The 13,562-nt window shown below is 44.8% G+C and overlaps 1 protein-coding gene and 1 long non-coding RNA gene across 2 annotated transcripts in view; one reads left to right on the top strand and one right to left on the bottom strand.

Moving 5' to 3' along the window:
* The window catches only part of LOC310769194, a 122,198-nt gene that overhangs the window by 103,572 nt on the left and 5,064 nt on the right, over nt 1-13,562 (bottom strand). The window lies entirely within an intron of this gene.
* Nucleotides 1,032-11,017, top strand: LOC310769068 (uncharacterized protein). The gene is made up of 5 exons (XM_083628151.1): nt 1,032-1,040; nt 2,495-2,611; nt 7,232-7,384; nt 8,942-9,067; nt 10,687-11,017. The coding sequence occupies exons 2-5, from the start codon at nt 2,551-2,553 to the stop codon at nt 10,878-10,880; spliced, it is 534 nt and encodes a 177-aa protein (XP_083484277.1). The 5' UTR covers nt 1,032-1,040; nt 2,495-2,550; the 3' UTR covers nt 10,881-11,017.

The raw sequence follows: 13,562 nt of genomic DNA on the forward strand, positions 1-13,562 counted from the left end.
AGGAGGGAGAGAGAGAGAGAGAGAGAGAGAGAGAGAGAGCTGGCTGGCTTGGGTGGGTAGGTGAGGGAAAACTTTTACCTTCCTTTCCTCCCTCCCGTTATACCCCTCTCCTGCATTCTTAGCCAGCTGCTTCTCTGCACACCCCTCTCGTGCTCCTTGTCCATTCTGTATTTTTCCTTCCTTCCCCACTTAAAATGTGGTTAAAAAGCATGGATCCACATGGATCCTCAGGATCTTTGCATTGGGTCACCCCAAATTCACCATCAGATCACATAGCATGTCCATGGCTACAGCCTGCCCCCCCCCAAATCACGCACCCACTGTTGCCTGGGGCTGCAATGGTGCAAAAACGTGGTTACAAAACATGGATCCTCAGGATCTTTGCATTGGGTCACCCCAAATTCACCATCAGAGCACATAGCATGTCCATGGCTACAGCCTGCCCCCCCCAAAATCACACACCCACTGTTGCCTGGGGCTGCAATGGTGCAAAAACGTGGTTACAAAGCATGGATCCACAGGGATTCTCAGGATTTTTGCATTGGGTCACCCCAAATTCACCATCAGATCACATGTCTGTGGCCACAGCATGAAGCACAAAAATGATACATCCACTGTTTCATTCAGAATGTTTTTTCCCTTGTTTTCCTCCTCTAAAAACGATGTGTGTGTTATGGTCAGGTGCGTGTTATCGAGCGAAAAATACGGTAGTTTGTTTCTCAGGAGTGCCCCATCAAGTGTCTGGGGCTGGTAGGAAGTCCAATAACATCTGGAAGGCCAGGGGAATCCCCATTCTTGCAATCTTGGATTTCCCCCAGATAATTTGGTGTCACCTGGCTTTTTACGTGTTTTTGTGTGCTTAAATGCACACTTTGGTAAGCTAACACCTGGTGCCGACACTTCCTCTGTATGTCTTTGCAGGTCCTTTGAACCAAGTATTTTGGCACATCGTGGAGAGAGCTTCTGTTCTTATGCTCTCTTATTTCCCATCACCATGCAGGCTGCCCTGAAATGCTTCTTCTTTGCACTTCTAAAGACAGGTAAGGAGTGTCTGGGAGCCTCCTGGAGGTCTGTTCCATCTGGGATGAATAGATGTGGAGCCAAGCTTGTGTCACATGATTGGTATGGATACAAGATGGATAATGCAGCTTTTTGAAACGGCTGTAGCTCATTGGTATAAGGCAACTTGTATTTTCTGGGTTTTTTTTTCACATTGTGATTTTACATTGCAAAAGATCTGCGGGTGTAGGATGGTACACAATTATTTTTTTAAAAAATAATAAATAATAAACTGTTTTGCATGCAAGAAGTCGCAGGTTCAGTTCCTGGCATCTCCAGACAGGACTGAGAACATACTGTGTTTTTTAAAAATCACCTCAAAGTAGCTTAAAAGTATTTTTAAAAAACCAAAGCAAACCAGAAGCCACTCAGAAGAAGATATGAAAAGGCCTATCAGAAGTAGAGATATCCATGTTATCTCAAGATGTGCACCCAGAAACTTCAAGGAAAAGAAAACATTTTTTAAAAAAAATTGTGACCATTTGCCAGTAAGAAAGAAGGATCAGGTACTGCTGGGGAACACCTTTCAAGCTGAATGTGTGGATGGGCAGAGAGGAGATTGTAGTTCACAATACTGATGATTCGTGGCAGTTATTAGGAATCATTGAAGCCATGCTCACAATATGCTCCAGCTCATTCCGTTGGCAATGAAGGGACAAAAAGCAGCCAAAGATAATATGAAAATAAAGAAGCAGGAAACCCCCATTTAACTCCCATCATCAATAATAATAACATCACCTGTTTTCACTTCTTAAAACCCCCTCAAAGAAGCTTAAGAAACACTAAGAAGTTGAAATACTTTATTGTCACTTGTACAACTTGTATACAGTGAGATTACATGAGCACCCCCCACTCAGCTCTCTTAGTCTTAATTCCCCTTGTTTACTGACGCATACCCACCAAACATGAAAGTCAGTTCCCTGTTGTTATCTTTCCATTCAGCAGCCTAACAGCCTACGGATAGAAGCTGTTGGTTACTCTGTTGGTGCAACTAATCATGCTTCTATATCTTCTGCCCGAGGGCAGGAGATCAAGAAAGTGCCAGCCAGGGTGTGAATCATCCCTGAGAATTTTCCTCACTCTCCTGAGGCAACGTTCTTCCGCTGTTTCATCCAGCGGATTCACGGGACAGCCCATAATATATTGTCCTGTATTCACTACCCTCTGTAGGCACTTCCTATCAGTTGATGTCAAACCAGCATACCACACTGTGATGCAACAAGAAACAATTAAAAATCATTCATTTCCTTCCTCTGTTTGACCACTTGATGCCTCTTCTTATATCTGTGTGTAAACTCCTACTCTCTGGCTGATCCCCGAACCCTGCAACAGGCACAAACGGGGGTACCCCGAAAGTAGGTGACCCATGGCTTATTCCTGCACAAAAGTATCTTCATTTGATCTCATTTTTAAAAAGTGTCCTTCCCTCTTCCAGCTGCTTCTCTGGAGTGCGAAATCTGTACTGCCAAGGGGACCAATTGCACTGGCAGCATGCGGACCTGTCCTGGGAACAAAGAAACCTGCCTCATCACACTGACGGAAAGCACCGTAGGTGGGTAGGAGAGGTTGCAAGCCAGATCAGGGCAGTGGGTGGGCTTAGGCAAGACCACTGACAGCTGCTGCCTGTATAGATGGCACAGTGGACTTTTCAGCTCAGGATGGGGCTCTGCATGGCCAGGGTGGAAGATTGCATTCTGTTTCACAATGCCTTTCAGGAGACTGAGGTTGAAGCACTTATCTTTTGCTCAAGAAAAGTGGTGGTGGGGAGAACCCGTGGTCCTCCGGATGCTGCTGAACTACAACTCCCATCAGCCCCAAGCAAGCATGAGCAATGGTTAGGGATGGTGGGAGTTGTAGTTCCGCAACATCTGGAGAACAAAATGTTCCCCACATTTTGGATCTATATCATCTGTATGTCACCCACCTTTTTGTCACGGAAGGTCAACTATTTGGGTGCACAGGTACACAGATTGTACGCTAGTAGACCTGGGCGATGTTTCAATTCATCGTCTGAAACCTCTATGAAGTTCAGATCATGATACTGGCTTCAGACTTTTTGAGCTAGTGATACATCACAGCTTCCTGGCCACCGCAAGCAGAGTGCATCTCGCTCCAGACTTTCCAAGTGTCTGTATTTTCCCGGGATGTCCCTGATTTAGAGAAGCTGTCCCGGTTTCTGATTTGATCCTTGAATGTCCAACTTTTCCTGAGGATGTCCCTATTTTCATTGGAGACGTGTTGGAGGGTATGGCATTATGCAACTCCTGAGCCATCTGAAGGCAATCCTGTATAGGGAAGTTTTTTTAAAAAATGTTTAATGTTTTATTATGTTTTTATATATGTTGGAAGCTGCTCAGAGTAGCTGGGGCAAGAACTGGCAAAAATGACAGAAAGACTAAGAGAAAAAGACAACAGAGACTTTGAAAAAGATTGGGAACCATTCATATTATATTTGCAGAAACAAAGAAAGGCAATAGACTTGATGGCAGGATTTAAATAAACATTCACATTATTAGCATCAGAAAATGTTTGGAAGATAGTGAAATAAGATGATGTATTTTATTTTATTTTTATGTTTTTAAGGTTTGATGTTATGTTATTAATAACTTTTTCTGTTGGGAGATAGCAAAGCAGGTGAAAATAGAAACAAATCAGAAACGCAAGTTGGGGGAAGTCTTGGAGGGGAGGGAGAGAGGAGTATGGTATATAGCAAATGTTAAGAATTTGAGATGTATGTAATGAACGAAAATGAAAAATGGAGATATATATATATATACCGTATTTTTCGCTCGATAACACGCACCTGACCATAACACGCACATAGTTTTTAGAGGAGGAAAACAAGAAAAAAAAAAATCTGAATGAAACAGTGGATGTATCATTTTTGTGCTTCATGCTGCAGCCACAGACATGTGATTTGACGGTGAGTTTGGGGTAGCCCAATGCAAAGATCCTGAGGATCCATGTGGATCCATGCTTTGTAACCACGTTTTTGCACCATTGCAGCCCCAGGCAACAGTGGGTGCGTGATTTTTTTGGTGCAGGCTGTAGCCATGGACATGCTATGTGATCTGATGGTGAATTTGGGGTGACCCAATGCAAAGATCCTGAGGATCCATGTGGATCCATGCTTTGTAACCACGTTTTTGCACCATTGCAGCCCCAGGAAACAGTGGGTGCATGATTTTTTTGGTGCAGGCTGTAGCCATGGACATGCTATGTGATCTGATGGTGAATTTGGGGTGACCCAATGCAAAGATCCTGAGGATCCATGTGGATCCGTGCTTTGTAACCATGTTTTTGCACCATTGCAGCCCCAGGAAACAGTGGGTGCGTGATTTTTTTGGTGCAGGCTGTAGCCATGGACATGCTATGTGATCTGATGGTGAATTTGGGGTGACCCAATGCAAAGATCCTGAGGATCCATGTGGATCCATGCTTTGTAACCACGTTTTTGCACCATTGCAGCCCCAGGAAACAGTGGGTGCATGATTTTTTTGGTGCAGGCTGTAGCCATGGACATGCTATGTGATCTGATGGTGAATTTGGGGTGACCCAATGCAAAGATCCTGAGGATCCATGTGGATCCGTGCTTTGTAACCATGTTTTTGCAGCATTGCAGCCCTGTTTTTGCATCAGATCATTGCTATGTGATCTGATGGTGAATTTGGGGTGACTCAATGCAAAGATCCTGAGGATCCATGTGGATCCGTGATTGGAACCACGTTTTAAGTAGGGAGGGAAGGAAAAACATAGAAGCGACAAGGAGAGGGGTGTGCAGAGAAGCAGCTGGCTAAGAATGCAGGAGAGGGGTTTTACCGGAGGGAGGAAAGGAAGGCAAAAGTCCCCCCCCCCCACAAGCCAGCCCGCTCTCTCTCTCTCCCCCCCCCCAACCTGCATGTTGCCTTCGAGTCCCAGACGCACGGAGAGGAATCTGTTTTCCACTCTGCTTGCCTGGAGGGGAGGGGTTTTCTCTGCTCTTTGTTCCGTCTGAGCAAACACAGTAAGGAAACAGAAGCGGGTGGGCAGTAAGACCCTGAGGCAGAATGCAGGAAAGCAGCAGCTTCCTCTTTCCTCCCTTCTCCGGACGTTTTGATATTTGCCTGATTTTTGCCTTCACTCGCGCTTGTCAGCTCCAGGGACCACACATTCGCTCTATAACACGCACAGACATTTCCCCTTACTTTTTAGGAGAAAAAATCTGCGTGTAATAGAGGGAAAAATACGGTATATATATATATATATATATATATAAAGAGTGGCTGGGGCAACCCAATAAGATGTGCGGGGTATAAATAGTAAAATTATCATTATGGAATGGGATGTCCCTACTTGCATCGGAGAAATATTGGAGGGCATGTCACTCCCATCTGGTTGTTCTGTGCTTGCGGGAGCCATGATGTACTGCCAGCTCAAATTGCCTGTTCTCCCGACCAGGAGGAAAAAGGCAGCCCGCCCCGCTTGCTCAGGTGAAGGCAGGCAGATGGGGCTGTGAAGGGAGGGAATGAACAGGAGCTCCTTCACCTGAGCAAGCGGGCAGCCCCCTTCCCTTCCTCCTGGTTGCTCCTCCCTCCCTCCATAGCCCAGCCACTTTTTCAGCCTTTTTCGGTGTTATTTCAGACATCGTAATATATCACTCTATCATGATGGTAAGAAGGTGGTATGTCATGATGCTGAAAGCCAGATATCGCCCAGCCCTATATACAAGTTGAATGTAACTTGTGAATACTCCTCGTGCGACTCACACATAAGTGACAGAGAGCCTGTGCGTTGGCTGGGGGAGAGCACCCCTGGGTCTTTGCAATATGCATCCTACAAACAAACAATGGGCGTTCTGCTAGTCTACTATATATTGTGGAAAGTCCTTGGTTGGACTAAATGGCCCTTAGGGTCCCTTCCAACCTTGCAATTCTATGATACCCATTCAGACACTTCTTAATATATTGATACCAATTTTTCTACGAGGGTTCCCGAAATCAAGGAGTACCGTAGGTTTTGGTCTTTACTGAGTACAGTTGGAAACCATTTTCAAGCAAGTGGGGAAAGGAACCTTTCCAAATAATAATAATAATAATAATAATAATAATAATAATAATAATTTATTATTTGTACCCCGCCCATCTGGCTGGGTTTCCCCAGCCACTCTGGGCGGCTTCCATAGAAACCAAAAATACACTAAAATATCACACATTAAAAACTTCCCTGAACAGGGCTGCCTTAAGATGTCTTCTGAATGTCAGGTAGTTATTTATCGCTTTGACATCTGATGGGAGGGCGTTCCACAGGGCAGGCGCCACTACCGAGAAGGCCCTCTGCCTGGTTCCCTGTAGCTTTGCTTCTCGCAATGAGGGAACCGCCAGAAGGCCCTCGGCGCTGGACCTCAGCATCCGGGCAGAACGATGGGGGTGGAGACGCTCCTTCAGGTATACTGGGCCGAGGCCGTTTAGGGCTTTCAAGGTCAACACCAGCACTTTGAATTGTGCTCGAAAACGTACTGGGAGCCAATGTAGGTTATGTGGTCTCGGCGGCCGCCCCCAGTCACCAGTCTAGCTGCCGCATTCTGGATTAGTTGTAGTTTCCGAATCACCTTCAAAGGTAGCTCCACGTAGAGCGCATTGCAGTAGTCCAAGCGGGAGATAAATTGTGCTGATTTTTTGTTTGTTTTATAATTCCTAAACAACAAAAGTGGACGGTTAGCCCTTATGGTTGCTAAGAGACCTATAATTTAAGCCTGGAAGGATAAACGCCCTGTGTTTGCCCCACAATGGGCTGAGGATCTCATGGCCCTGCCTGCATTTGAATGTATTTCCAATAGGCCTCAATTCTGCATCAATATGTGCATATGAAGGGCTTATATTAACTTAGATGTTAAACTTTAAGACACCTGTTGATGGTTGATGCACCTGCAATGAGAATGGATAATTTTTGTGTGTTCCTATTATTTTATTTTACTTTATTATTTATTAAATTTATATACCACCCTTAATCTGATGTTATTCTTTCTTTCTCTTTTTTCCTTTTATGGTCTTTAATTCTTTCCCCCCTCCCCCCTTCCTTTTCTTTGTTAAATTTGCAAAAAATAAAATAAAAATACTATTAATAATCAGAGCTGCTCTGGAGATGAAGCTGCTAGTTGCTAAATAAACCTCTCCTCTTTTTTTTGCCACTTAAGATGGAAAGGTGGTTCAGACCATAGAGAGAAGCTGTGCTTCCACTTTTTGGTGCAACGCCCCACCACCTTACTTTGATATGGGGGGAGGAAGAACCTACAGGTCCAGTTGGGTCTGCTGCACCGGGAAGACCTGCAGACAAGTCACTCCTCAACGTACGTATATAAATTTCATGCTGGTCTGTCTCCCCAAAATTCCTTATCCTTATCCTTTCCTTACGTTCACTCCCTGTAACCAATGGTGCAGGGGTCATGGAAGGCTGAAGACCCACTGCTACTTCTGCAGAAGGTGTAATGACCAATTAGGTTCTTTTAATCTGTTTAGGTGTTTCACATAGATGAGACCCAGTACACTCTAGGAAGGCACAAGAAAACCTCAGACAACCAATATTGGATTGTCTCTATAATAAGTTTTATAGATTAACTCACATGTCAAGGCAAGGAATATGCAGTCAACCATACATCTGTTCATACACCTTTCATACTCACCACTCTTCACTCTTCACTGAATTGATCAGGTTCAGTAAGAGCCATGGGTGGCAGACAACAGCGCTGTCAAATGTCTGGCACACGTCTTAGGCTGGAGGGCTTTGCCAGATATACATCTTGTTGTTCATCTGATTCTTGGCATTACACAACTCCTTACTCCTTGTTTTTGGCATCTCACATCCTTGTCCTTGGCATCATCTCACAACTCTTATCTTACCTCAAAGGTAATGTTGTGTAGCCCTTCTTGCATGTGCTGTTCTGTACCGTTCCTACAACACAGTTCATGATCAGTTCACTGGCAGTTCAAAGACATCACATCCATTTTGTGGTGTTCTTCAGCCATCTTTAGGCCCATACAAACCATGCCATTCGTTACAAAGGGTCTCCGTCTCCAGCAACCTAGAGGCACCCAATAGGCATGGGTGTCAGGGACTGGACAGAGGAGGAATGGTGGAGACCGCCTCCTGAACCTTCCAGAGAAGAGGAAGGCAGTATAGATTTACAACAGTTGTTTGAGGAAGGTTACGGCTCAAAGGCAGATGAGGGGCAAAGTTGGGAAATAATGGAAGAGGAGGAAGGGGAAGCAGAGCCGGAGCAGCTGGCTGACACATTATCACTAGAAAGCATTCCAGACCCACCTTCTCCCAGAACCTGGTGAGCATTGAAAGTAGGAGAGCAAAAGGCTCGGAGGCAAATGGCCTTAAGCGGGCACCATAAGGTGGGTGGTGTTGTTGTCAACAACTGAGGAGAGAAGTGGGGTGGAGATTACTCAGAGCAACGCCATTACTCCAAGAGGCTGCATTTCTAAGCCTCTTTCTGTGAATATTGAATAAAAGACCTTGGTAAGAGCTTTCCTTATCTATCTATTCCTGGCAGCCTACCATGGGGGGATCAGATTACGTGGTGCCTGACAATGGGTGGGGAAATTTTAAGCCACTGTGCGCTCCAAGGCTCTGCATTCAGGAAGACCAAAAGCAGAAGGTGCTTCCATTTCAAGACAGTTCGCTGGGAAGAGGGGTTGACTGTGAAACCGCTCTGGAAATTGTAGCTCTGGGGGTGGGGGGCAGGAGATATGTGACAACTTGACTTAAGGAAATGGTGGAGGCTCAGGCTGTTTGCTCACATGACCCTCAGGCTGAAAAAGGTCCCTGCCTCCCCCGCTCTGTATTTCTTTTTGGTCCAGTCCTTGAGCTGACCTGGAGTATCTTTTGTTTCTGTTTTCAGTGCTACCGCTAAAGCCTAGAGCCAATACAATGCTGAACCCATCCAATTCCTCCTGCTCAGGCACTTACAGCACTGAGATGGCGAATTGTACCAAGGTGGAAACCAACGGCTTTGGCAGGGCCTCCAGTAAGTGATTTCCTCCGCAGTGCAGGTTCATTTCTTCCATGATCTGTAGGCGGGTGGGTATTTATTGCAGATATTGATATAGCACAGTTTGGAGCAACTGGAAGCATAAGAACGGGCTCCTTTTGGAAATATGAAGCATTGTCCAGACCCATCAAAATATAATTCGAAATTTTACTGGCAGAACTCTACAAAAAAGCATCACATGAGCATCAAAGATACATCCCAAATATCCATGCAATGTCTCGTGCTGTCCAGCACAGGCTCAGCATCTTAGAAATAAAAGATAACTTCATAAATCAAAACATCTCTCCCCCCCCCCCATTCAGGAGTGCTGTCCAAGGACACTGAATCTGCCAGCTGTCTCTCTTCTAGTGTTTCCTCTTCTAGCTGCTCCTCACCCAGTATTTCCCAACTTTCCCCCTCTGGACTATGCCCTTCTACAAACCACTGTTCTAAATCAATATTATCCTCCTGCCCTTGGGAAGGTTCAGAAAAAGGGGGAGGCGGCTCCCACCATTCCTCCTCTGTACAGTCCCAGATAGGTGTTCTCCTCCAACTACCGCTGTTCCACACTTTCTCCTCTCTATATCCTGGGATTCCCTGCACTTTGAAAATCTAAATAGTAGAGCTACATCAATTGTGTGGGGAATCTCCAGATTTAGGGGGTGGAAAGTATGGGTGCGGATGGTTCCAACACATTGTAGTATTTTGGTTTTGCCATTTACTTGTTAAGATATTGTTTTATTTTAATGTCTTATTGTGTAAACTGCTCTTGGGTTTTTAATGAAGAGAGGTCTTTGCAAGTGTTGTTGTTATCACATGAAGGTTCTTCCTTGAGGCAAGGTGAGACAACTGCCACACATATTGGATTTTGGTTACCCTTAGGTGGCAGAGCGAGGGAGATTTGAGGCATGTGAGATGCAATCTACAGGAAGGTCTCTTGCAAAAAGCCCCATTGGAATGAAAGGACCTTAATTGCCAGAAATTGGAAAAAGGAATTCGTGCCAACAAAAATGCAATGGCAGGATAAATTACTAAACTATATTGAATTGGCTAGATTAACAGAGGGAATTAGGGCACTCCCCAGACAAGAATTTCAAAAAGAATGGGGGAAATGTAAAGAATACTTCACAAAACAGTGCCCTAAAATACACACCTGGACTTGTTTTGTTTAATTTCTGGAGGAGACTTTGTGGTTTTCTTTTTAAGTCATAATTTGAAAAAATCGTAATAACTCATAAACGAAATAGTTCACAAGAAGTAAATAAGGAAGCCATGTACAGGATAAAGGAAGTCTTTTATTTTGTTGTTTGTTTTATGTTTATTTTATGTTATGTTCATTTCTAATGGTGGTGGATTCGTTTGAGTTGTGGTGGATTTATGTTGTAAATAATAATTTAAAAAATGGAATGTATTGAGCTGGATCAAGGTTGTGGATCATTCCCATGTGAGTCAATGGCTTTGGAAAGACGGGCTGAGCTCTACTGGTGAGCAGTAGATAGACCTTGCTTTGTGGCAAACACAGGGTTCATTTCAAACAGAGGAGATGGAGCAACTTTTTGGAGAGCAGTCGCAAGCAATAATGTCCCAGCAACCCATATCTTGTCTTCCATATCCAGATGAAACCCCCACGGAGAGGCTTTCGAACGGCTGCACTACGAGGTTTGTGTGTGCTTCGGAAAATAGCAAACACTCTGAGTTTACGGTTGGCTATGATGTCGTTCATAAGATGGAGTCTTCCAAGGCGTCTCAACCCACTGCTGTCCTCCTGCCAAGCTTCTCTGGGCTCCTGCTGCGGAGAATCCTGTTGTAAAAGTTGCCTGCATCAACTCCCCCATTGAATTCTGCCTCCTCTTTCACCCATGAACCACTTCCTCTGAATGCACTTTGGCCTTTACTGCTTTCCTCAGTGAAAATTAATATTGGGATTAAAACAAATGACATGTTAAATGCATGGCAGCTGTGTTTATTTGTTAGGAAAAAATTAGACGCTTGTGGCAGAAAGACATTTTATTTTAGTGCAGAGTTCCTCCAGTTCCTCACAACTGACAGTAGTGAATCACAGAATTGCAGAGTTGGAAGGGACCCTGAGGGTCATCTAGTCCAACCCGCTGCAATGCAGGAATAGGCAGCTATCCCATATGGGGTTCAAACCTGCAACCTTAGTGTTACCAGCACCACACTCTACCCAACTGAGCTATCCAGGCAATTTAATCAATCATATTTCTCCCAAAGGTTCAAAGGAATAAGCAAAGACCCAGTTGGTGAAGGGTTTAATGCCATCTAGTGACTAAAGCATGCAATTAGCATGCAATCCGGAAGTCCGTTCTTAAACCAAAACTGTTCTTAAACTGAGGTGCGCTTTCCCTAATGAGGCCTCCCGCTGCCAGTGCCCTTCCACCATTCGGATTCTGTTCTTAGACCGAGGTAAAGTTCTCAAACCAAGACACTATTTCAGGTTTTGTGGAGTTTGTAAACCAAATCGTTCTTAAACCGGACTGTTCTTAAACCGAGGTACCACTGTATTCTTCTCTGTTTTGGAAAGTTGTTCTTTATGCATTTGGACACCAGTACAGATACTGTAGCCAGATTTTGCATGAGGTCAAGGAGTAAGGTTTTGTCTATGTTTGAATATGGGTGGATGCCATTTTGAGTTATGGTGGCAGACTGAACCTTTCAAAACTGCACTAATTTTAGCCACTGATTTCAAAACTGCACTGATTTTTGTTATTATAATTTCTTAGAAGTCCCAAGGAATGCTGGCTATGATGATCCTAGTTGATTATAAGTACAAACTGTTGCTGCATCAGCCTTAGCAACAGTTTTAGGTGCAGAAGGAACCATTGTTTGAAAACAGTTTTATGTTTTAGTCACTAGATGGCAATATTGCCTTCATGACTAGTGATAGATAGATAGGTGTCAGCACTATTTCAGGAGTGGGAAACCTCTGGTCCACAAGCCTACTTATCCCCACCAGGCTTCTCCATTTGGCCTGTTGAGGCCATTTCAGCCAAGCCACATCCACCTGCCCCACACGTCAAATGTGAGGCAGGCAAAAACCTGGCTCAACTGAAAGGGGGTCTGCAAGCACTGTCAATCTTGGTTTCAAGAAGGAAACTCATTCATAAAGAAAGGGAAAATGTCAGATCTTCAGAAGATCCTTTCAAAGCACTGCTGTACAATGTAGCATTTTGAACATGGCTTCTGAAGACCCCCTTGTGGGCATAAAATGTCACCAGGTGCCATTGTGATGTCATGTGAGTGACCCCACCCACCCGTCGAGCTTAGCCTATGATGGGAGGGGGAGCTCATGATCTGAACTGCCACCCAGTTCCCCACCCCTGCCTTACATCAACCAAAGCAGGAAAATAATAGTGTGCAGTAGCAGCAGCAGCAGCAGCAGCAGCAGCAACAACAACAACAACAACAACAACAACAACAACAACAACAAGAACTTATTTATACCCTGCCCATCTGGCTGGGTTTCTCCAGCCACCATTGGCGGTTCCCAATCAAATATTAAAAACACAATACAGCATTAAACATTAAAAACTTCCCTAAACAGGACTGCCTTCAGATGTCTTTTAAAAGTAAGATAGTTATTTCTTTGACATCTGGTGGGAGGGTGTTCCACAGGGCAGGCGCCACTACCAAGAAGGCCCTCTGCCTGGTTCCCTGTATGACTTTCCAACATTTAATATAACTCAAAGTATTCAAGGCTGGCCCCTGCAGAAGACAAAAACCACTTCAGAAATGCATTGTGCCCTCAGTTTTAGGTCAAGTTTACTGAGGGGATGAATTACTTCCTGCAATAAAAAGTCCCAAAGTGATTTATAACCACCTCACAAAACCATGTAAACATATTTTAAAATCAAGTCAGATTAAAAGCGCCTGAGAGTTTGACCTGCTCAAATGCCTGGGGAAATAAGAACATCTTGTGTGGTGTCAAAACAGTGGTAAAGTTGGCACCAGAAATGGAAGTTCTTTCAGAAAAGGCCTGCTCTCTCATTACCATCCTCCAGCCATCCCTTGGAGGTGGCCCATGGAGAGAGGACTCAGATGACAATCCCAGGGCGCAGGCCAGTTCACATGGGGGTGAAATATCTAATATTTTTGGCACTTTTGAGAAACAGTACATTCCTTTGTGTCCGTTGGTGTGATATGTCCTTGTGCCAGATGCTGAGATACTGTACGGGACTGGGCTGGTGGTGCTTGCAAATGATGGGTCACAGATGCTCCAAGCTTGACTCCAGTGGTGGTTGGTACCCATTGGGACTTGTGGCTTGGGAGGCAGGGACCAATGGTGGAGTCACCCTCTGACTGGTTGTAAGAAAGCAAGCGCAAGTGGGGACTAGCTGAAAGCAGGCTGATGTTGGTTGTCTGTGCCCTGTTTACTCCAATGCACCAGCCTTTGTTCCCAAAGCCTGCAGAACCAGCTTGAGATGGACCAGCAGCAGAGTGGACCTCTCTGTCCCCTGCCATTCCCCTTTCCCTC

Source organism: Podarcis filfolensis (assembly GCF_964270895.1).
Source record: "Podarcis filfolensis genome assembly, chromosome: 8".
Taxonomy (NCBI): domain Eukaryota; kingdom Metazoa; phylum Chordata; class Lepidosauria; order Squamata; family Lacertidae; genus Podarcis; species Podarcis filfolensis.